The sequence below is a fragment of the Malania oleifera genome, chromosome 10, assembly GCF_029873635.1.
Source record: "Malania oleifera isolate guangnan ecotype guangnan chromosome 10, ASM2987363v1, whole genome shotgun sequence".
Classification (NCBI taxonomy): Eukaryota; Viridiplantae; Streptophyta; class Magnoliopsida; order Santalales; family Ximeniaceae; genus Malania; species Malania oleifera.
In genome coordinates, this window is record NC_080426.1 from 32,671,976 (window position 1) to 32,695,721 (window position 23,746).

The window sequence follows — 23,746 nt, forward strand, 5'->3', positions numbered from 1 at the left end:
TGCCAATTTGAAAAATCATGGGCAATTCCCTCTGAAAAATTCAGGATTATTAAATCCTTACTCACTATCTCATTCCAAGTTATTTTAAGTCTACCCCTACCCCTTCTACTGCCCCTCACAGTAATTAGTTCACTCCTCTTCACTGACACACTATTAGACCTATGTTGCAAATGCCCAAACCATATGAATCATCCCTCCCTGATATTATCTTTTATAGGAGCTACGCCTAACTTACCGTAAATATGTTCATTCTCTTAGTTCATCTAAGAAGTCCAAGAAATATGACTCTGAGTTCTTTGCTAGGATAAAAAACAATTTCATTATTCAAATAATAAAGGAAAGAATTCCAAACATATCCAGAAAGTCATCGAATCAGAAATGATTTTGGTAAAAAAATATCGCTTGGTATAACCAACTGAAAAGTAAATCATATCCACATTTGGACTCAATGCAGTTAGTCATTCTTGTAACGGTATTCTATCCCACATAAGATGGTATCTAGTTTACAAGGACAGGAACATAAGAAGATCCAAACTACTTGTACCCATTTATTCTTAAAAATAATATACTGTCCCATAATATAATGATGATGATTGTGTGAGAAAGACAGAAGGCATCATTTACATTCTATTAGCTGCTATTGCCGCTGATAAGTTGAATATTGGAATTGAAACAATGATGAAACGGAGTTCCTGTTACATTCAAAACTGACTTAATAAGTATGTGTTTATAAATCATGTTGAATTTAAACAGAATCATTGAGATCTACATGTGCAATACCTTGTGCGGAAGCTTAGAGTAAAGAAAAACAAAGCATAAAACTGGAAGAATGTAAGATCGAATCCTCCTATCAAGTAAAACCCCTAGCTGCAACAAGAGTACCAGGTCAAGTTGGGCCTTGGGAGAAATAGAGATATAATAATTTGCACTCTCAATTCAAATAATATTGATGACCACAAACTATCAAGCAATGCACGGAGTCATCCTTCTCTGATCCAGTTCGTCTCACGTAGGATCTTTTATTATTTTTCACTCTTCTACCTCTAGATATTAAAATCAACACCACCTCATTCTAGTGGCAAGAAAATAATGTTCTATGCAAAATTTTAACTTAAAATCTTGTTAATCATCCTCAAAATGATTTATCCAAATATGAAAAAAGTTTAGTGGCTTAGGTGAATTCCAAATAGATAATAATTTGATCCAAAATAAAGCTTTATTGATAAATTTTCTAAAAAAATATTATTTATAAATTAGAATAAGAGAAAAAAAGAAAGGGACGGGGAGTTTAAATATACACTGTCAAACAAAAACTATTAGTAAAAGAATACTATAAAACAATATGCCACAGCAAACATTTGATTGAAAAAGTAATGGATGAAACATTTCAAATACCACTAGACACCGCTATTGCAATAACATTGTACAGTTGACACAACTGAGTACTGGCCTATTTCCAAGATATGAGTCACTTGCAAAAGAAATACGCTAAACACTGACAATTAAATTGTTGATATTGGTGATAAATGCAATTTGATATGATCACAAAGATAAAACAAACATGTCATACAAAACATGCACCAACTGCGCTCACGAGTACAAACGAACCCAACTAGGCTTGCATAAAACTTTGATATTAAAGCATATATGAAGACATATTGATCATCTTCTTCAAGACCACCATTTCCAAAAGATATTGCACCTGCTACTAAACAGAACAATTCATTTTTCCTAAATTTTTTGACAGAATTTAACCGAAAAAACTTAGCAATAGACAAACCCTAACAATTCACAAATTCAAAAATACAGATGAGTTTATATATATACACACTGAGATGAGCAAAAGTTCAGCACCAGGCATCTTAGATAAGTCAAAAAATTTCTGGCAATGAAGTATATAAATTCAGCGCCTGGTAGCCTGAACCGTTCATCACCTAAGTCAGGAGCAACAGATGCTTCCTGTAACTGACTCAGTTGATAAAATCTGGACCACTCCAACTTTGAGTAATGCATAGTCGCTTAAAATACGCGAGGACACCAGACTGGAAAACTTAAACAATGTCACAAGTAACAGCTTTCAACAAAAAATTTGGAAGGAAAGGAGTTCACAAAAGAATTCAAAACTGTAAATATGCTCAGTTAGCACAATTCATTAAAGGATAACTTATGCTTATGAAAAACACCAAAAACAAAGATTAAATGTTTGAGAGTAATCTAATCCCATAAATAAGCATATGGATTCAATAATGAGAAAAGCAAAAAAATAAATTATAATACCAATTGTTCCAGACTCACCAAAAGGAGAGGATAAGCTGCAAGCAATGAGCGGGGAAGTGCTGAAGTGAAGTACCAGTGAAATGGATGGATCTTAAAAAAGAATTAAGGACCATAAAAAACATGAAGAATATTTCATCAAAAAGAATATGGATTGATAAATATATATACATATATAAGTTTATAATTCACAAATAGGGGGCTGCCTGATGCACCAAGCTCTCATGTATGTGGGGTCCGGGGAAGGGCTGGACCTCATTGGGTCAATAGTATGCAGCCATACCTTGCACTTTTTCTAGAGGCTGTTTCCATACCTCAAATCCATGACCTCTAGGTCACAAGGCGACAACTTTACTGTTGCGCCTAAGCTCCCCTTCATATATTCACTAATAAGAATATTAAATATGGGAAAAGAAAAGGCATGGAAATATTTCATTGGACTTAAAATGCCATGCTCAGAACAATGTATGCAGAAACCTCATTAAACCTATACATTACCAAAGCATCAGCTAGCTCGCTAGGTCTCATTGCCATCAGCTGCTAACACAACATGAGCATGAGGAGACAGCAAGGGGCCACATTTCCTTGATAGTGGAAATTAGCAAGTACTATTTTTTGTCCCTCTCAACCAACTTGCTAAATTACTAGAATCACATTTTGTCACCATTTCATCCAATTCAGGCCTCCTAAAGAGCCTTAGGCAATAACTAGTTTTATTTTCTTTTTATTCTAACAAAAACAAATCTGTTAATGGACTCAGGCAGTAACTAGTTTCAATGGTAACATTAAAGACTACCAGGAATGCTGTTGGTTCAACTCACCCATACTCAGATTTTAAATCTCAAAATAAAACAGGAACCTTGTATTTCCTACAAACCTCATATTCATATATTTTTTACCCACAAACTCCCCTATGCAGGGTCACCCAGCAACCCCTGCAGAAGAGCAAGAGGCGAGCCATCAGACCAAACAACCATGCTCCAAATTTCATATTCTCATTATCAATTTCTTTGACTTGGAGCAAATAACAATTTGAAACTCAACCAAAGCCATAATCCCACCTATGTTCTAGCATTTTAAAGAAATCTTCACAGCAGCAGACAAAACATGTACACAGCTAATTGAGGCACACAAAATTTCACAGTAAAGGATATATTTTAAATGGAAATTTACAGACTTCTATACGCCACTTGCACACATAGACACACATATGTGCACATGGACACATAACACTGTAGTTGGTCCCATAGTAGATTAGGAATTGGGTTGAAAGATTTGAATATGCAGGACAATTGCATGTGTGCGCGCGTGTGAGGCAGAGAGAGAGAGAGACTAAAAAGTGGGAGATATTTTTTAGAAAATTAATCTTTTTTATCTCCTTTCATTTTATTAGCTGCAACAAAGTGACAAATACAATCATCTGGAATCAAACCAGTTCTCTTCAAAGTAAATTTTTCTTTAGGGTTTATATTTTTATTTCGGGCCTCCATCATCCAAGGAGGCAGCTAATGCCTGATGATCTGCTTACAAAAACCGCTTTGCAAAGGACTCCAAAGTTTGATTAGTGTGCCTAACAATAATCAATCGCTGAAAAAATCAAGTGCAAAGCTCCATCAGGCATCAGGAACATCACAACATTAAATAAATCAGGCCTGCCATTTTCTCACGCAATTCATCAAATGCTAACAAGCAAAATAAGTGCTAATAAGTTCACCAGTGACCAGCACAACCAACAAATGAAGTATCAAATGAGTTGCACGCTGCAGGTATTCACCCACTACACCAGCCCAATGAGAGAGAAGCATCCAAAAACAAAATACATGTACCCAAACAATTTAACAGGAACTTTCAAGCACAAAGAGTAGAGATAAAGTGAAATCTAAAATAATCACCAAAGCGTCTGTTGCTACAAGAAGGAAAAAAGAGCTAGCTGGTACACAGTGAAGTACAAACTTTTGATCATTCACATCCAAAACAAACGCTAGCATCCATCCCATTCTTACACAAACCCCAAAAAAGCATATACCACAAGACTTAACCCAATGCCATTGCAACAAGCAAGACAAGTAGGGCAATTCACAGTAAAATTCATCAATGATGCTTTTTTTTTTTTGGGTCTTTTGGCTCATATTGTGATTGAACAGTACAGTTCATCTTAGGGTAGCTTTGAGAATTAGAAGCATGATTATTAATTCCCAAGTGGCTGCTTTAACATAAACTGCTACCTCAATCCTGTTGATTCGTGTACCTATTCTAGTTGCAAACAGGGAACAGAGGGATCAATCGGGTGCACATCAATTGTTTTTTTAAGCAAATGATTATAATGCAATAGGCCACAGATATCAAAATACCCATAGTACATCTACACACACACACACAATTCAATGGCCAGCTACATGCATACCCCAAAATATAAGCAATACACCACATAGGAATGTGCATCAGGCTGGCAAATATAATATACACACACACACACACACACACATATTCAATGACCAACTACACACATACCCCAACATCAAAGTAATACACAACACAGGAATGTGCATACAGGCTGTCAAAAATACTTAAAACAAACATAAACGTACTACCCTGAAATTGATGCATGTAGATTAAGTCTCTCGACTTAACAGTGTTCATTACAAACTTCAAAGGATACACCCCACTCTGAACTACGGTTCTGGACAGAGTTGAACCAAAAAACTTCAAATTCAGGCCAGATTAATCTTTTCCACATGACTGTATCAACCAGTACAGTAAGCCCTGTACAAGTTTTGAGATTAATTCAGCAATACCAGTAACAAATTATTCATTATTTACAAGATATATTGAAGCTAAAAGCATGAAGTTATTTGAGAACAAAGCGATTTACCAACCCATGCACAACAGAGTGGTTTTGATGCAGCACTTTAAAGCCTCCCATAATGAAACTGATTTAGTCTGCCATATATGAACTAAAACTATTACGATGATGCGCAAATCATGATTCAAGGCATTAAACTAACAAATTATCCCCAAACTTTATGGACAAGTGAGAGAGATGAAGCCTTGTGTGTGTGTGTGTGTGTGTGTGTGTTGTGTGTGTGTGTGTTGGTTTAGGGGCAGGGGGGATTCCTGATACAAAAGAAAAGGACTCTGGATTGTGGAAGAAGCTACTCAATTAAGATTTCTGGTAACAATCTGAAATCATTTTCAGCACTGCCCAAGCACAAAATATCATTGATGTTGCTATATCAAGTATCAATGAAGTATTAAATTTGAGCAACCATATTGACGCAGCCAGCGTGAGGATGACATCAATCACAAAGAAATAGTAACATGATCATAAATGCATAAAACAGCGTCAAATTGACCCCAAAAAACGCTAAGTGGAATTTTCCTCCTTGAGTAGTTTACTACTGACATTTACTAGTCATCATTTAACAGTTTCCTTGTAATATAATACACTTGTCTCCATAAAAACTATCAACTTATCATAAGCATGGGACTTAAGGAAGATTACTGGCATTACCATCACTAAGATATACGTCATGAATATAAAAATGTGGCATCCAGTCCCATTAATGCTACTTATGATATGGTCATTCCTTCACAATCAAAATATTGTACCATCACATGTATACTATAGGGTTCATCTAGATGGATGAGTTTTAGTTCCTTCATGATCAAAATATTGTACCATCACATGTATACCATAGGGTTCATCTAGATGGATGAGTTTTAGTTTTTGCAAGAAGAGCATTTAGTGATAAAACTTTCCCAATAAGGACAGCCAGTGAGAAGAAGTTTAGCATTTCAGGTATCACACAAGTCCCAAGGAATGATAGAGACACTCATTCAAACCTTTTGGACAAAGAACCATGACAGTGTGATGCTGACTGTAAATTACCCAAAAAAACATGTGTATGCAAATGTGTTGCTAACCACATAGTATAGAACGCAACCCGATGGAATTAATAGATAAGATTTTCTCAAATATCACAAAACAAAGCACCAGCCAATCAAACAAACCCTCACTCACCAATGGTCCCTACCTCACAATTAAAGTCTAAACAATTCATCTACATACAAACACAAATTAACAATAATGAACAGTTAATCATCTACCAGCTCTATAAACCCACATTAGTTTATTAACCCCCATTCACTGGCAACGCAAAACATCAGAACCATGGGAGAGTGAACAAAAAAATCTCACCAAAATCAAAGCAAACTAAAGGAGAAATGGACGACAGACTCCTTGCAACAACAATTTAGCCTCCAAGGCCAGAAATTGACAGCAAATACAGACGACGCTGTGTGGTGGTATGGAGGGGGAGAGACGGCCACAACAAAGAAGCTGGGCATGGTCCGGTTTGGGACTAGACTAGGAAGCATTGATACCAACACAAGACTTGGATACAATATGATATTGACATGACAACATGGCAATTTCGAAAAAAAAAAATGAGGATACAACCAAGGTCTTAAATTTCGATTTCGACTCAAATTTCGAAGCTCCAAAAGTATGGAAATTTCGATTTCGATCTCGATTTGAAAAAATAACGGAAAGTAGTAGTAAAGCATGGAATTCTTTGTAAAACTTTAGAAATGGTTAACAATCATAAAAATATAAGTTTTAAGACTAATATATTACAAATTAAATACATCTATGTTTTGTATGAGGTGGAAAAGTTGTAAAATAGTACGTGTATCAAACATGTTTGTAAGATAATGTACATTAAACATATTCAATTAATGCAAATAAAATTCATAAATCATTTAAATATTATTTATTATATAAAAATTTATAATTTAGATGAATGGTTAAATAAAATATTACTATAAGTTTACTTTTTTCATATAATCTCAAAAGCACTTGTGATAACCTTTTGTTTCAATAAAATAAATTAAAAGAAAATTTTCACTTCACTCTCGAGGTTTCGATAAATTTAGACAAATTTTGCTAAAATTTCGAGGTTTCGATAAATTTCGGATGATTCGTAGAGATTTCGACGGAAATTATGCAAGACGAAAATCGACTGCCATTTCGATTTCGAGGGTGACAGAAATCGGAAATTTCGACAGTTTCGTGGAAATTTAAGACCATGGATACAACACGGAAAGGGTGTGTTAATTAAGTAATAAAATATTTAAAAATTCAGGCATGTTTTCTTTTAGATGAAAAATATTGAGGTAATTTCAATTTTAAAATGCAATATAAGCATCATTCATGCACAATTGTGAATTCCACATTCTAGAAACTACTATTATACAATCATCAATTCATTCATATATAGAATATTGGCCCAACAACAAAAATCCAACTCAGGGGCATGGCTGATGGTCGACAATGGCATGGCTCATCAAGAAATTTATCTTTGAAAAAATAAAAAGAAGATTAACATAAAGTGGCAAACTGCCGATGGCTTTAGAGACTGGACAGAGAGGAATTCTAGGGGTGGGACGTCTAGCAGTGCTCTGCAAGGCTAGCACAGTGGCGTTATGGCTCCAAATTCTAACCAATCCAATCTCAAAGAACCTCTTGACACTCAGTCTCTCAGCTTCTCCTCAAATTTTTGCAGATTTCGCTGCAAGAGCATGTCATCATCATAAAGGGAAGTGTCTCAGCTGTGTCCGAAATTCAAATAAATTAATTAATTAATTTCCAACACGTTTCTATGTGTTGAGGAGTGTCAGGCAGGTGTTGCTATCTGACATGTGCTCCCAAAAAAAAAAAACACTTCTAACCTAATCTGGAATTCAACCTATTTTCATCAGCTAAAACAAACATGCAATTTTCTTAACACAAAATCCTTTGCACATTGGTAAGTTTTTATAGGCAAAACTATGCCCATCCAAATGTCCTTAGAACGTAAAATGTAAATGTTGCTGCGGAGCTTCTAGTTTCATGTCTGATAAGTTGTAAATCCTAGTTTAAAATATTGTCTCTTCAAAAAAGCAACAGTTTCACTGACATCTCCTTTTTAATAAGCAAAGCTTAAGCTATTAGTTTGCAGGCCAACAATGTATACCATGCTTTAACAATCCCCATCACAAGCAGCCCGATTGCACATGAAGAAAAAGAAACGATAAATAACACCCATTACAGGAATAAGATAATTTATGACCACCACACAATAAATGTGGGCAACAAGACTAGAACCCAGGACCTCCTAGCAACAAGCTCTGGTACCATGTTAAGCAACCACTTTACCTAAAAGGCTTAAACTATTAGGTTGTGGGCCAACGATGTATTGCATAATATTTTAATGGTCGTACCAATACAGATGTTATCCACACTCATCTCTCATAGCCCATAGTATTCCCCAACACCCTTTTCAGTTTTCCCATTCTCTATAACCATCAAAGTTCAAACCCTAATCACCACCAGACCCAGTCATTTAACCCCATTCCACTGCTGCCACCGTGCCTCCAGCCGCAGGCACCACCTCAGCACCTCTGACCGAATCTCCCAACCTCAGGAACTTGCAAACCGCAGGTGCTCGTCAGTCACTCTCAGCCCTCCAATTCTTGAGATGGCTCATGTGAAGAAGTTGAGAGCCTCTCCCACACATAGAGGAGGAAACCAGAATGTGCTGAACTTTGTTTTCTTCATCCCGGTTGATAACTCTGAAGGATCTTCTCTTTTGGCAGATAGGCCTTTTTCTTTCATTTTCTTTTAGCTGTCTGAACTGGACTGCTATACAGCAGCTCTACCAGTGGCTAACTCGTTGGTAAAATGATCACTTCTAGATCCTTCCAAGGGAATCAAATGGGCAGCACACTCAACAGATTGAGAATGACCAACAACACAAGCCTTCTGCTCAGATTTCAACCTCATGAATGCTGCATCAAGTTCATTGTTTTTAATCCAAAAACTAACTTCTTCACCTGTAAACTGTCTCCATACTTGCACATTATCAATATTCACATCCCCTCACCATCGTTTGCAAGGTTGAAGAAGCCCCAAGAGGAACCTGAACCAAAAGGAGGTGGGGGTGACAGCATTGGAAATGCCACAGAAACTTCATCCACATAATTGTTACTAGATGCATTGACCCTAAGAGTCACAGCGGCAGGACTTCCACCAGATCTCAAGGTGGACAATGGTGGTGAAAGGGGGCTTTCACTGTGTAGTGGTGAATAAGAAACCTCATCAATATATGCAACAGAAATGGAGAAGAATAAGAAGAATGTGGAGGGGTTTTGTCAAGGTCAATGGCCAATGTCGATAGAGATTACTATCAACACCTCAGCCTCCACAAAACGCTGCAGAGAATGCCAATGTTCTTCCATTATCAATTCTTGCCAAGGAAGCATCTACCACTAAGGATGCAATTTTGTTTCTTTAAATTTTCTCTTTTGCTGTATTGCTGATGCCATTAGAGCTGAGTTTAAAGGGATTTTTAATTCCCTTGCTCTGTTCCTTATAGTGTTTGCTTTTTACCCAAAAGAAAAAGCAGGCTTTAACCTTTAGGGCTTGTAAAACACGGTTTCCTCACAAAAGTTTTTCCCCATTTTTTTTTTTTAAATTTACATGTTGATTATAATGGAAGAAAAAAAATATCATGTAGTGGCTTTAAGATTGTAAATTGTGTCCAACAGTTCAGTTCAGTTAACCGTTAGATACTGACCTAAAAACCACTTAAAAAATTTTGGTTAACCATTTGAAACGGTTAAGTTTTGGTTCGCCTTTTTTTATGGTGAACCAAAATTTCAGTTTGTTTGACACTTTTAGGGGTGTGAGTTCCCCTTGGGGCCCTTTATCCCTTGTACAGTTTGTAAATGTCTCTTTCTGCACATTTTGACTCGTTGTTTCTTCTTTAGTATCAAACCTGAGTGAGTTCCCATGGAGCCCTCAAGCAATATTCACCCTCTTACTCATCCCAAAAAAAAAATGCAAAGAAAGGCCCAAGAAACACCAAAGCAGATGAATGGCCAAATAACAAAAACAAGGATCCAGTCTTGTCTATCAGTTTTGAGGCATCTCTCAATACAAATCTGCTGGTTTTTTTTTGGCCATCTTCCATTCCAGAATTTACACTCTCTACAACACTACTTGCTTTGTTCGTTTTACAATTCTTGAGCATAATAATTTCCTGTTTCTGTTTAGAGCTTGGTCCTCCACCAAACATGGTTTGGTTAATGTTTGGACACAAAAAGTACCCCAAATTTTCTTTTTATAACTTTTTTTCCTTTTTAATCTCTCATGTTATGTGCATTACAAGGAAGAGTGACTGAATTAAGGCTCAAGATCCTACAAAACCAAGAGAACTATTGAAAAGAACATGGGCTAGGACATTCATGAAATATTTATTAGACTTTAATTTAAGATAGGCATACAAAAAAATTCATGTGATTTATCCGAAATAGTTGGGAGAAAGGCTCTACTGTCATTATTCTTGTATCCTGCACATTTCCCTTGGTTCCAAGTAACAAAAATTTTATCACCCATGAAAACATAAAAAAGGACTGATACCAGCCAAAATCTGCATACTACACCACTTTACATAAATTTGAATATTATAAGCTGGAAACATATTTGTCATAACATCTATAAACATAGGCACCTTAACTAAATAGAATACAGACACGCAAAAGCATAATAGTGACTCTAATAGCTCCATTTTGGTTTCTCAATTCAACTCATAATGTTATAGTGTGTATATACATATGGAGAAAAAGTGCTCAAACTGAGTACTGAAAAAATGACACAAAAAATAATAATAACAAAAAGAAGCGCACAACCTACCAATAAAAGATGGAGGCCAAGAGGACAAAGGAGTAACAGCATGTCACATCTGAAGACAAGTGTAGCAAAAATCTGACCATCATAAGTATAGATCAATGAGAAAGCATCTACTGAAGCAAAGAATAACTACTATTGGCATAAAAAAGGACTGGAATATTAACAAAATTTTATGAATAATAAATTGATCCAGTGAGAATATAGATACATATACAGAGAACAGATAAATGTTAATCAAATTTTATGCAATAAAATAAATGTTGCAGGAAAAATAAGGGTGTCATCACGAGAAAAACAGACAATTGGAGATTCAGTATAAATTGAGATTAATGAAATGGTTCCAAGCATTAAATCTAGCAATGAACCAGAAAAATGCTTTGCAAGTGTATTCTCAGTATAACTAAAGCAAGAAAATGGGAGCTTGAAAATTCAGAATTGCACCATCTGATACAGTATAAAATAAAGTTTTAGTCAGGAGGGTCCATATACCAGACATTTTAATGCAGTGTAAGAACTTCCCTTAAGCCAACAACCATATGCCAAATTGACTGCATAAAAATTAAGAAAAAAAAATGAGTGACAACCATAATGATACAAGTTGAATAATTTCTTAATTAGTACCAATGAAACTTTAGAAGCTTTATTGTCAAAGAAAAGTTTTCCTAGTGAAAACTGAAAGCTCTTCCACAATCAAATTGAAAAGGAAGGGATATAGCCAGCAGCATAAATCACAGCATTGCAGGGTGCAAAAACTATTTTATCAGTAACTCAGACAAGGAGAACAATGTTAATCCATTTGATGAATGATTACCATGGTTTTAAATAAAGGCCGCGACCGTTACGTAACGCCGTTACGTAAAGGTTTTTTGGGTTACCGATACCATTACACACCGTGAAATCGATGGGAAGAAAAATCACGGCCGTAGCGGCCGTTACGGACCGCGACCGTTACGTAAAGGCCGCTACGGCCGTTACGTAACCGCTACCGGACTGTTACACCAAAAAAATATTTTATTTTTTACTTTTTCTTCACTTTTTCTCTCTTTCATATATCATTCTCAATATTCCAAGTGGCAAGAGGGGGAAAAGATTATAATGAGGATGACAATGATACAAAATTTACTTTTTCTTTAAATACTCACAATAGATGCATTAATTAACAATTTCAAAATACTAACTTGATAGGAATTTTTTTTTTTTAATAATATTAGTAATGTGATATTTATGTTCTTTATTTTTCAACTTCAACCTTCTTTCTTTTCTAGCTATTTTACATTTATATTATTCGTATGTCTTATGTGTCTAATAGATTAATGGAGTGTATAATGTATTTTATTTTATTAATTCATTTAGCACACATAAGAATTTATCACAGATAAGAACAATGAGAAGTATAAATACGTGCACACACGTAATTTTCTATCAATGGTGGTTTAAAACAAATGTAAACTTGTTGCCCTTACCAAATAACTTAGTTACTCGAACTAAAGGGTCCAAAATACACTAAAACCCTTTCTAAGAATGGCCAAAAGCTTAAAACATGCAAGTATGCCAATATGCACAAGGTTGTGCGTGCTTCAAAAAAATTCACGGCCGTTACACCCGCTTCCCGTTATGTAACATCCGCTACTCCTGCTTCCCGTTACACCTGTTACCGTTACGTTACACTACCCGCTACCGCGATTTAAAACCATGATGATTACCACCCAAAGATCCCATTAATCTTTTTAAATCAAAATCCAAGCAAGAAAAAGTGATTGGGCCTCTCAAGCATCTTTTTGAGAAGGGGATAGCAGATTTTCTAGCTAGCGTACATGCCACCAATATGAACTTGAATAGAATACTGCATCCTCCCATAAAGCTATACTAAGTTTTCAATTAAAAGCATTACGGGTGACCACCCTAGGGCAATATAAAATTGTTACATATTAGAGGCAAGGTACTGTTTTCATCAAAATTTCGGCTGGAATTTCAGCTTTAGGGATGAGTCAAATGGAAGCTCAACTTCAATTTCTTTTCCTTTTTCTTTTGCAATTTTTGGCAGAAATTTTGGTAACTTTAGAAATTTCGGCCAAATTTTCAGACATTTTGGAAATGTTAATGAAAATTTTGAAAAACAAGCATATGTTTGTTAGGGTTTCTTTTCACACCCATGAACTTGCAATCGAGATGCTTTCCCTTCTTTCATTCTTTCAACAAAATTGCACCATGAGTGACCCATCTCAAATTTTCATCGAATTCAAGCTTATACAGCCATATTGGACCTTTTCTTGGGCCTTTCTTACTCAATTTTTGACAAATTTATTTGCTACTTACAAAGAAATTCTTATTGTTTGTTAGAAAACCCATATGTTTGAGCCCATGAAAACATATTTCAAGATGGGCAAGAATTTTTTGAATGAATTGTATGATTAAGACAATATCATAATACATTATTGGATTTAACATTCAATAATAAGTTGTTATTTAGATAAAAAAAAAATACTAAAAAGTCATGTTAAATAAATGTTCAATGAGCATATTAGCAATTTGAATGTTTTTTTAACTCCTTTGCATGATTGGCAATATGCAAATGCTAAGCCTCACATACTATAAATGTATCATATACATTTCCTTCAATTTATTTTGGTTCTAAATTACACATGGTCATCTATTTTAACATTTCCTAGAGTCTGATTCAGATTTTCCATGATTAATCTAAGCCTCCATTCCTTCTTTAATTGAAATTGAAACTTCCATCAAAATTGGAAATTTCCTTGAAATTTCCATTAGTTGAAAGAATATAAAAATGCAGTCCCTCAATATCTAGAGCTTAATAAATAGCACACAAACAGTTCTAGACTTCTAGTAAATGAGCGCAAAAGGGCATCAAAGCAGAAAGCTCCATCCTCATCCATAAAAACTGCAAAGAAAAACTAATTAGAAATTCCTCTCTAGAGGCAGACAGCAACCATTTCAAGGGCCACCACATGCAAACCTATCAATCACAAAATTCCTTGAATGGACTAATTGCAAGTCAGCCCCTGATATTCAATATCTGTTTCCTTATATCTGCTAATGCTCTCCAAACAGTCATGGGTTATCATATCAAACTTCTCTTCCTGCCTAGTTTCAGACATCAACAAAATCCAGCCACCAAACTTCATAAAATTAGCATCCCCAAAGCCCCTTCTGAGCAGATTGCTGGGCCAACTACCTTCCACAACTACAGGACAAGCCACAAACACACTCCCTTGTCTGCCATTCAACAAGACTTACAAGACGTAAGGAAAGTTTCACTTTGTTCCATCTGCATCACTTGGCTGAAAACAATGACAAATGACCATGGATATCTTTGTAATATCTACATGGTCCATATAAATCCATGACATTGATTAAACATATTCGTAAATATCAGTTTTTAAAAGGTTAATGATACTGATTCATTTACCGTGATTAGGGCTCTCAGCATTCAACAGCCAATACAAATGTCAGATTGCATCCAAATTGACACAATAGAAGCAAATTAATAGTTATCTACAGACAAGTTCACAAAAGGGGTAAAACATTCAGGGAAAAAGGAGGGACGGGGGTGGTTGCTCCATCCTTATCTAAATAGGAACCCATTCACAACTGCAGAATTTTCTCGTGCATTTCACATGGTTGACTGTGCTTGCTATGTAGCTTCTGAGCTTACTTGCAAGCCAAAATTAGTTCCAAAACAGGGGTAAGGCAAACAAAACATTTCCCCGCTGAAATACATTTCCTATGGTTTTGACTTTCTGAAGTCAATTAGAAATTTAGAATTGAACAAAACAGAAATAGGAAATATTTGACTATGTTCAATTTGCAGAATTCAGTTCCAAAACAGGGGGAAAGGCAAACAAAACATTTCCCCGCTGAAATACATTTCCTATGGTTTTGACTTTCTAAAGTCAATCAGAAATTTAGAATTGAACAAACAGAAATAGGAAGTATTTGACCGGTGCAGTCAAACAAGAATTTACTACAATTATGCATCAAAGCCAATGTTCCTTAGATGGAAATGGAGAAACATCTTCTTGGGCTTGCAGTCACAGAAACCTTAACACTATGTTTGATTTGCATAATTAGAGCTAGAATGGAATCAAATTTCAGACCCCAATTTCTGGTCCAATGCTTTGGTTTACGTAAATGAAGGTGGAATTGTATTCAAGCCAGAATGTACAAAATGGAGAACAAGAAATCTGACAAGAGAAGTGTACAGAAAAATATTTGAACTATGATCAAAATAACAAAGGCTACCAGTCTTGCTGTAGATACGGAAACAAACCTCTTCAAAGCAACCAACTGAAAAAGACTAAAGTGAAGCTAAATAATGAGTCATATCCCAAAGGAAAGAACAAGTCATCTTCTTCTTTATATAAACATGTGCATTCCTTTTGCAACCGAATGACCCACAAACATGCAAAAATCCCACATCTCCACCAGGACAAGCCATCTTTACTCCTAGAAAAACAAGTATAAGAAATAGCCAAAAAATCCTCCACTGATTCTGGACAAACCCAGTCTTCTCTAAACAAACCAAACAGCTTATTTCAAACCCTCCATGAAAAATAATGATGCAAAAAGAGGGGGGGGGGGGGGGAGAAAAGAAAAGAGAGAGAGAGAGATAAGACTATCAAAACATAAAGGACACACGTCCAGAGATACTCTGCATCAGATTGGAGGTGTTAACTATGTTAAGAGCAATCAACCAATTAAGCCTTTATCTTAAAGAGATTTGTCCTTTCAATAGGTGCGATGATGCAAAAAGGACATGTCAGCGCAAACCTAATGCTTAAAAAAAGAGTAAATGATCAAAAAGCAATTTACAAGAGTAAAGCCCCGCCTAGGACCAAATAGCCCCTCTATAGTAAGGATGGCAGCTGTCCAATAACAACAACATCAAAAACAAAGATGAGTGCCCCTTCACCTCCCTATCACTAGTGAGGTTTCAAAAATGGAAATCTCATGAAATACTGCCATTTGGGATTGAAAAAAACAACATCATTATGCACAAGAAAAGACAATCTAGATGAGGAAAAGAAATGAAAATTGGCAGAATTACCCAACAACGATCTACTGATGAACAAATGCAAGAACCATTACCAACAAGAAGTTTGGGTAATGCATAAATAAAGAACAAATCTGTGAAATACACCTCCAAGGACTCTCAAAAGAACATCATATCCCCAAATTTGCATCCCACCCACTTGTCTCCATGCCAGATTTACTTTTAATAACTCTATGCCAAAGGGGGATCTCCTCCAATGAATACCACCAAAGCTATTTGACCATTAAACCCCTTTTATACGTCAACTTACCCAAACCCCCTTCCTTAAACCTACAAACGACAATCCAACTAACCAAATCATCCCTCTTCTCCTCAAGATCAGACCAAAGGAAATCTCTCAAAGTTTTCTCGATCTTATTAATGTTATTATTATTGTTGTTGATGTTGCTGCTGCTGTTGTTACTATCACTTCTAAAAGGTAATGGAAAAAACAAAAACAAACAAACAAAATATCATATCTGCTGTTGTTTTTAATAAAATATCCTAACCTAAGGAAAGATTCTGCTACAGTATCATGAACAGAGTTGTGCTACAGTGACGTGAAAAATAACCTGGACAGCAATTTTTTTTCTTATTTTCCTCCTGCACCATTGACCTACAATTAATTTTCTATCATGACATCTAATTTGTTACTTTTTTTTTTTTAATAAAAAAAAAAATTCATTAACAAGAAAGAGAAGACTTTACATCAAGATGGAGGATAAGGGTCCTCCTAAAGGAATTAAAAAAAAAAAATGAATCGATTACAATAATGCTTCCCTCCAATTCCTCTAAAGATTTGACAAAAGCAAAGCCTGAAAAAATCCAAAAGAATGAGCACAAAAAAAATGCAAGGAAAACCACTCTATCCCAAAGGAAGCAAGGAGGATTTGATTTGCCATTAAAAAACCTTGCATTCCTTTTTGTCCAAAGAGTCCAAAGGAGAGCAAAGACAGCAGATCTCTAAAGGACCCTCCCTTACTTCTCCCAAAAACTTTGCGACACACTTTTAAATAAGCTTCAACTGTCCTTGAAAATCACAAGCTCACCAAATATTGAAAACAACGTAAACCAAAGCTACTTAGCCACCCTGCAATGTAGAAACAAATGGTCGATAGTTTCATTTGAGTCATGGCACATGATACATATATCAGACTTATAGCTTTGTGAGGCCTTTTTTTCAAAAGATCGTTCATATTAAGCCGATAAAGTACCCAAGTCCACATGAAAGCTTCAGTTTTGAATGGAACCTTTGCCTTCCAAATAAAATTATTCAAAGGAAAAGTACAAGGACTGAAGGATTTCATAAGTTGAGAAAAAAAAATAGATATAGTGGAAAAAGAGAACCAGAGGAATCCATCCCCTAACCAAATCCTTGAGTTATCTATCACCATGGGAGGGAAAAATTCCAACACTCTCAATAAAATAGTTAAATCATCACCTCTCTCTCATTAAGATACCTAAGAAAGTGAAAATATCTTGAGAGAGATCCCTTCCAAATTATAGAAACCAATAATTGGAGAGCTGTGTAACCTAGACAATCTAAAAAGATTTTTGGGTGGCAGGGGGACAAAAGACTCCAACAAAACCTCACTCACCCAGATGATATCTTTCCATTACCAACTTGGAAACAAGTAAGAGGGTAGAATAAATGCACTACTTGAACAATGAGTTTCCAAGGACTTGCATGAGAAGCACAACCACTTCCTTTGGTATCCCACCCATTCCAATGTGGACCATATTTACTTCAAATTACCATGTGCAAAAGGGAGTTGACCTTAAGGGAAACCTCCAAAGCTATTATCCAACTGGTGTCTAATTTGTTATTCTGACACTAGACAACTAATAGCAACAAGAAATTATAAAAATTAAAATAAAAAACAAATCCTTGACAAGAAAAATAGATATGAGCATTTATGAAGTTAAATTTCATGGAGTAATCACCTAATCCCAGTGCAAGAATATTAGGAAGAGGACGAGTGCAATAGAACAGCATGTGAAACTGAAATGCAGTTAATATGACAAAGAAAGCTTCTACTTGACGGCCAAATTGATTTCTAACCTGCCCAACAAAGAGTAGTTTCATGTTAGCACTACAACAGGACAATATATTCAAGATTAGAAGACTCGGAAAACATAACAAGCTTGGCAACAATATAACGGTCAAATGATTCATACAGCTTAACTCGTCAGTAGTCACATAATCAAAGATTTATCCACAATGATGCAAGTTAAGTCATTCAAGTTACACACAGGAAATTTCAAACAGATGGTTACATAAGACATATTAGGGATGGAGCATTTAATTTGTTGCACTGTAAGCAAACAGTTTTTTCACATTTTTAGTTTATTGCTGAAACTTTGCTTGGTTACATTTCATACAAGAAATACAACCTCAATCAACAAAGTCAATTTCCAAACCATTTCTCTTTCAAATCCATCAACACCCTCATACCCAGTGCCTATTTTCTTTTTTTCCCAATACCCCCCTCAACTCAAAATTTTCCTCTAGCACATCCTCCAAATTATGCAATCAACATCCACAAGTCCCAGCAGCTTCTATCAAGAAACATCCAAAGAGATGGTTTTCCACCCATTCCAAACCTCCAAACACCTAAAATCTAGTGATCTCAACATCCCATTATCCAATCATAGAATATAGTCCACTAAAAAAAAATTTATAAACCCAATCAAAGAATATAATCCTTTAAAGTGCAACCGCGTAATATCATACATAGCAAACTTCACCACAACAAACCATTGTCCTAAAACTTTTTCCTTTCCAGTGTTTTAATGACTAGTCAATCTTCAGCTTCAGGTTCATGCTCAAATTTATAGCCACCATTCTCACTTGGTTCTGTCAAGATTAACATCAGCAAATCATGGATGTACACTTTCAAGGACTGTGGAAAAAATTATCATTCAGAATTGCGTGGGAATGGATGACTAGGCCACTAGTGCAGTCAGCAATAACAGTTATAGTTCAACCAACACAGTAACACCTATACTGTTTCAGGCTTAAAACTCCATCCTCAATTTAATCATTTCTTTGAAGTTACTTTTGAATAAGAGGAAACTTGTTAGTTGGCAATTGTAAATACTAGTGCATTCAACATTCTGAGCACGATTTTTTTGTGGTTTGAAATTGCATCCTCATTTCGATCTTCCCTGAAACTACTTTCAAGTGAGAGGAAATGAGGAATGCCAAAAAGATTTGTCATGAAACTCTCTGTTTTATCATCATTATTATAAAAGGAAAACAAAACAACTTCCCCAAAAAAATAATAGCAGCATAGTTTGTTAAATGTTTGTGCAACATTGCACAAATAGTTGGGCAGTTAACTGGTTAGCCCCTAATGTCAGTTGTTTGGCTTTGAGAGAGCAATAACAAGTTGATTATCGATGGCATGCTGGCACTGAGGAAAGTGAACAGTTGTGCATGACATATTGTGTTAACTTTTTCTTTCAGCAGATAAGCTTGTCTACTTGAATATAGATACAATTAAATAAAGGGGAGTGAGATGTGAAAACATACCTGAACACGGAAAAAGCGTAGAGTGGATAGGATGATACAACCTAAGACCAAACGAACTAGACCAAAAAAAAAAAACCAAAATAAAAACCAAAAATAGATAATATATACAAGATCAAGGTGATTTTAGGGTGTGAGAGTGTGTGTGCACACACGTCTCAAAACACTTTGAAAAATTATGCTGAGAATAAAGAAACACAACCATGGATTAATTCCAGATTCATTTTATCAGGGGAAAAAAAAAAGTGAATTTCAGAATTATACACAAAAACCAGTTCAGATAAATCAAAGAGGAAAACAAAATTCCTATGGTTAACAAAACAAAAGAAAGGAACAAAGCATTAACTAATAGATGACACAGGAGAACTGCTAATACATTAAAGCTTTTAAAATCATCCAGATATCTGAAAAAAAATACTGCAAATCCTATCCAACACAGAAAGAAAATATGAAGAAACATGTGAATGCAACTATTAGCCATCATAGATCCCATAAAGTCTTCCAAATGACAATATCATAGCAGGCAAACAAAAAGTCTACCATTGGGGTATAGCAATTTATAATTCCAAGGCAAAAATCATCGTCAAATTATCTGCCTTTTAACATGAGTGCAACCAAGTATCTAAAAAAGGGTGGAATTAAATTTTCTACCATCAAATGATAATTTGATGCAAGCATCCAGGGTTTCATTTCCATTCCTATATAATGAGTCCCATATGAACAGAAAAGTCATTTAACCATCTAAAAGTACTAGTACATTATTTAAAAAAAAAAATCTAGCAACCATAGTGACTATAACAATGTTCTAGAAGACGTAGCAGAGGAATTGGTGTATGAAGATACAAAATAGATTAACAAATGCTGTTTTCCTGAAGATCACATTCCTCTATTTGCCTAAACTAAATTTTAAATATTCGGGGAAACACACCACATGTGCAACTATTTTGATTTGACTAATGTTATGAAGGAAAAAATAGACACAGGAGTAAAACTATTGCAACACATCTTATGATTACAGTTGTCACACATTAGTTGTGCTACTCTGCAGAGATTCATCAATAAACATAGCAACTTGAGCTCAAAATGTAGAAATTTCACCAAGCCGGAAATGAAGTCTCGCAGGACCATTTAAATGTTTTCCGAGCTTTCCATTTACATGAAAAAAGAACACTTTAGTCTTTTGCATGTTAGGGAACAAATATTTTTAATATATAAAATGAAGATATTTTGTTAGAATATATAAAAAGAGCATAAGAAAACCTCCTTATAAGAAACAAGTACCAAAAAGAAAAAACTGTGAGAACATCAAAATAAAACTGCCATCCAATCACAATAAGATCAGAAAAAGACAGCCTAATAAAACAACCAGCTGCAAAATCCCATAATGATGGCATATACCATATCCTAACCCAAAGCATAGAGCAAAACATCTTTTTCTTTGTAAAAATACGATCATTCCTTTCCAACCAAATACACCACAAGACAGAAAAACTTCCTTTCCTCTCTTTTTCTCTTCTCCTCCTCCTCTTCTCTCCTTTTCTTCTCTCCTCCATCTCTAACTTTACAACAAGGTATCAGAGCATGGATCTCCTTCAAGTCTGATTTATCTGAGTTGGTTTTGATACTCTATTTTTCGCTTTTTTTCCTTATATCCTTCCCTAATCAGTCCCCAAATCTGATTTTCTAGTTGGTGAGAGTCGTTTAACGACACCCTCCCTGTGTGTTCAGTTGTGCAGCATCCTTGGCAGGAAGCTACGTTTTCCAGGTGATTTGCTGATGTGAAGTCGGTTACACTCTGTTTCCAGTATGCTGCTACTGCTGTTGCTCTATTACCCTGCTTGTAGTTTGCTGATGATGTTGTTTTGTGTATTCACAATTGATTGCTTGCAATCCTGTACCAATTTCTGGTTGGTTTCAAGAGGTGTTCAAATATTCATATCCTATTCTTCTCTGCATTTGTTTCCAGTTGCTGCCAGCTGTAATGCCTGGAGCTGCTGCCAGGTTGTTTACTAAATGCCTGCAGTACTTTGTTGTGGTCTGCCCAGTTCTATGTGATCAAGTAATTCCTCCTAGGATGTTGTAAGCTCAGTTCTGTAGTCATAGCTGCCTATTGAAGTCCTGGATTTTGGAGAGTTTGAAATAAGTCCTGGTTTTTTGAAGTCCTGAAAGTGCTGTTTATGTTAGTGTGTGCTGCCTAACTTTTCAAGCTTCTTCCCGCAATAAGTCATCCACATATACTACCTCTACCTGTAGTAGGGGAAGTTTTGGAGGACAAGGACAAGGTTTGGACTGTGGTCATGGCATGACGAGGAGTTCGTCATGGCAATTCTCGCATTTGCATACATTGTGGCAAGGAAATCATACCATTAACCGCTATTAGGGTCTCCTTGGGAAATCAGCTAAGGCAAATAAGTCTCTTCCCAAGGGCAATTCTACTATTGACACTTCAAACACACTCAGCCACTCCACTGGGGAGTTGAGTGCATCATCCACCATGTTCCCTAAGAGGAGTTTAACAATCTTTTTTCGCATGGTTCATCAACTCCAAACTCAATTTTATTGTGGCCCATTCAAGCACAACCGGGCTTCTTGTCTCTTCATCCTCCTCACCTTGGGTTATAGATTATGGTGACTCCTCTCATATGACAAGTAGTCCTAATTTGTTTGAGTCCTTGAATCCCACTACTTTACACTCTTAAGACTTTTTTAATAATAAAAAAATGTATTAAGGTAGAGAATCAACAATTGAAGCAAGGATGCTAAACCCTAAAATAAAAAAACTCAAAAGAAAAAGAGAAAAAATAAACAATAAAAGCATAACAAAAAAAAATTGCAATAATCAGCCAAGAAATTCCCTCTTCAAACCCTTCCCATCATTGTTCATCGGACAGTTCCAATTAGCTAATTCCCTTTGATCCTTCTTCACCTTGGGTTTGCCACCAACAAGCCTGACTTCATTACCTCCTTGATCAGATAAACTGAGGCCCAAGTCATCCAACAACCTCTGAGTATCAATATCCTTCCCAGGAATTTTGTCCTGAACAGGAGTAGGCAATCCATCCTTAACCTTTTTATCATCTTTGTGAACCACATCTTCAAACAGATTAATACCTTCTAAACCTTCTAAAGGAGTTAGCGGCACATAATATAGATCCCCAAGACAAACAATAGAAGAATCGGAGGAATATCCACACCATGGTTTTAAATAAAGGCCGCGACCATTACGTAACGCCGTTACGTCAAGGTTTTCTGGGTTACCGATACCGTTACACACCGCAAAATCGGTGGGAAGAAAAATCACGGCCGTAGTGGCCATTACGGACAGCGACCGTTACGTAAAGGCCGCTACGGCCATTACGTAACCGCTACAGGACTGTTACACCAAAAAAATATTTTATTTTTTACTTTTTCTTCTCACTTTTTCTCTCTCTTTCATATATCATTCTCAATATACCAAGTCGCAAGAGGGGGAAAAGATTATAATGAGGATGACAATGATGCAAAATTTACTATTTCTTTAAATACTCACAATAGATGCATTAATTAACAATTTCAAAATATTAACTTGTTAGGAAATTTTTTTTTTTTAATAATATTAGTAATGTGATATTTATGTTCTTCATTTTTCAACTTCAACCTTCTTTCTTTTCTAACTATTTTATATTTATATTATTCGTATGTCTTATGTCTCTAATAGATTAATGGAGTGTATAATGTATTTTATTTTATTAATTCATTTAGCACACATGAGAATTTATCACATATAAGAACAATGAGAAGTATAAATACGCCAACACACGTAATTTTCTATCAATGATGGTTTAAAACAAATGTAAACTTGTTGCCCTTACCAAATAACTTAGTTACTCGAACTAAAGGGTCCAAAATACACTAAAACCCTTTCTAAGAATGGCTAAAAGTTTAAAACATGCAAGTACGCTAATATGCACAAGGTTGTGCGTGCTTCAAAAAAATTCACGGCCGTTACACCCGCTTCCCATTATGTAACATCCGCTACTTCTACTTCCCGTTACACCCGTTACCGTTACGTTACGCTACCCGCTACCGCGATTTAAAACCATGATCCACACTGTTCCCGAATATGGTCCAAAAGAAAACCTTTTTCACATTCAAGATCGCTACTCTCTATGCTGTC

The 23,746-nt window shown here is 35.7% G+C and overlaps 2 protein-coding genes across 6 annotated transcripts in view; one reads left to right on the plus strand and one right to left on the minus strand.

The window, feature by feature from the left end:
* LOC131165728 (ricin-like) overlaps positions 1-23,746 on the plus strand; it is a 630,504-nt gene that overhangs the window by 514,083 nt on the left and 92,675 nt on the right. The window lies entirely within an intron of this gene.
* The window catches only part of LOC131165720 (dol-P-Man:Man(7)GlcNAc(2)-PP-Dol alpha-1,6-mannosyltransferase), a 64,248-nt gene that overhangs the window by 31,698 nt on the left and 8,804 nt on the right, over positions 1-23,746 (minus strand). For all 5 annotated transcript variants that reach the window (XR_009139635.1, XM_058123735.1, XM_058123737.1 and 2 more), the window contains exons 6-14: positions 19,594-19,649; positions 18,003-18,120; positions 11,495-11,553; positions 11,009-11,080; positions 5,151-5,214; positions 4,934-5,037; positions 2,296-2,367; positions 781-867; positions 625-692 (exon numbers count right to left, since the gene is read on the minus strand). Coding sequence is in view for 4 of the 5 variants with exons in the window: in XM_058123735.1 (XP_057979718.1) it covers positions 625-692; positions 781-867; positions 2,296-2,367; positions 4,934-5,037; positions 5,151-5,214; positions 11,009-11,080; positions 11,495-11,553; positions 18,003-18,120; positions 19,594-19,649 (700 nt within the window). In the remaining variant the exon portion in view is untranslated. The remainder of the gene's footprint in view (positions 1-624; positions 693-780; positions 868-2,295; positions 2,368-4,933; positions 5,038-5,150; positions 5,215-11,008; positions 11,081-11,494; positions 11,554-18,002; positions 18,121-19,593; positions 19,650-23,746) is intronic.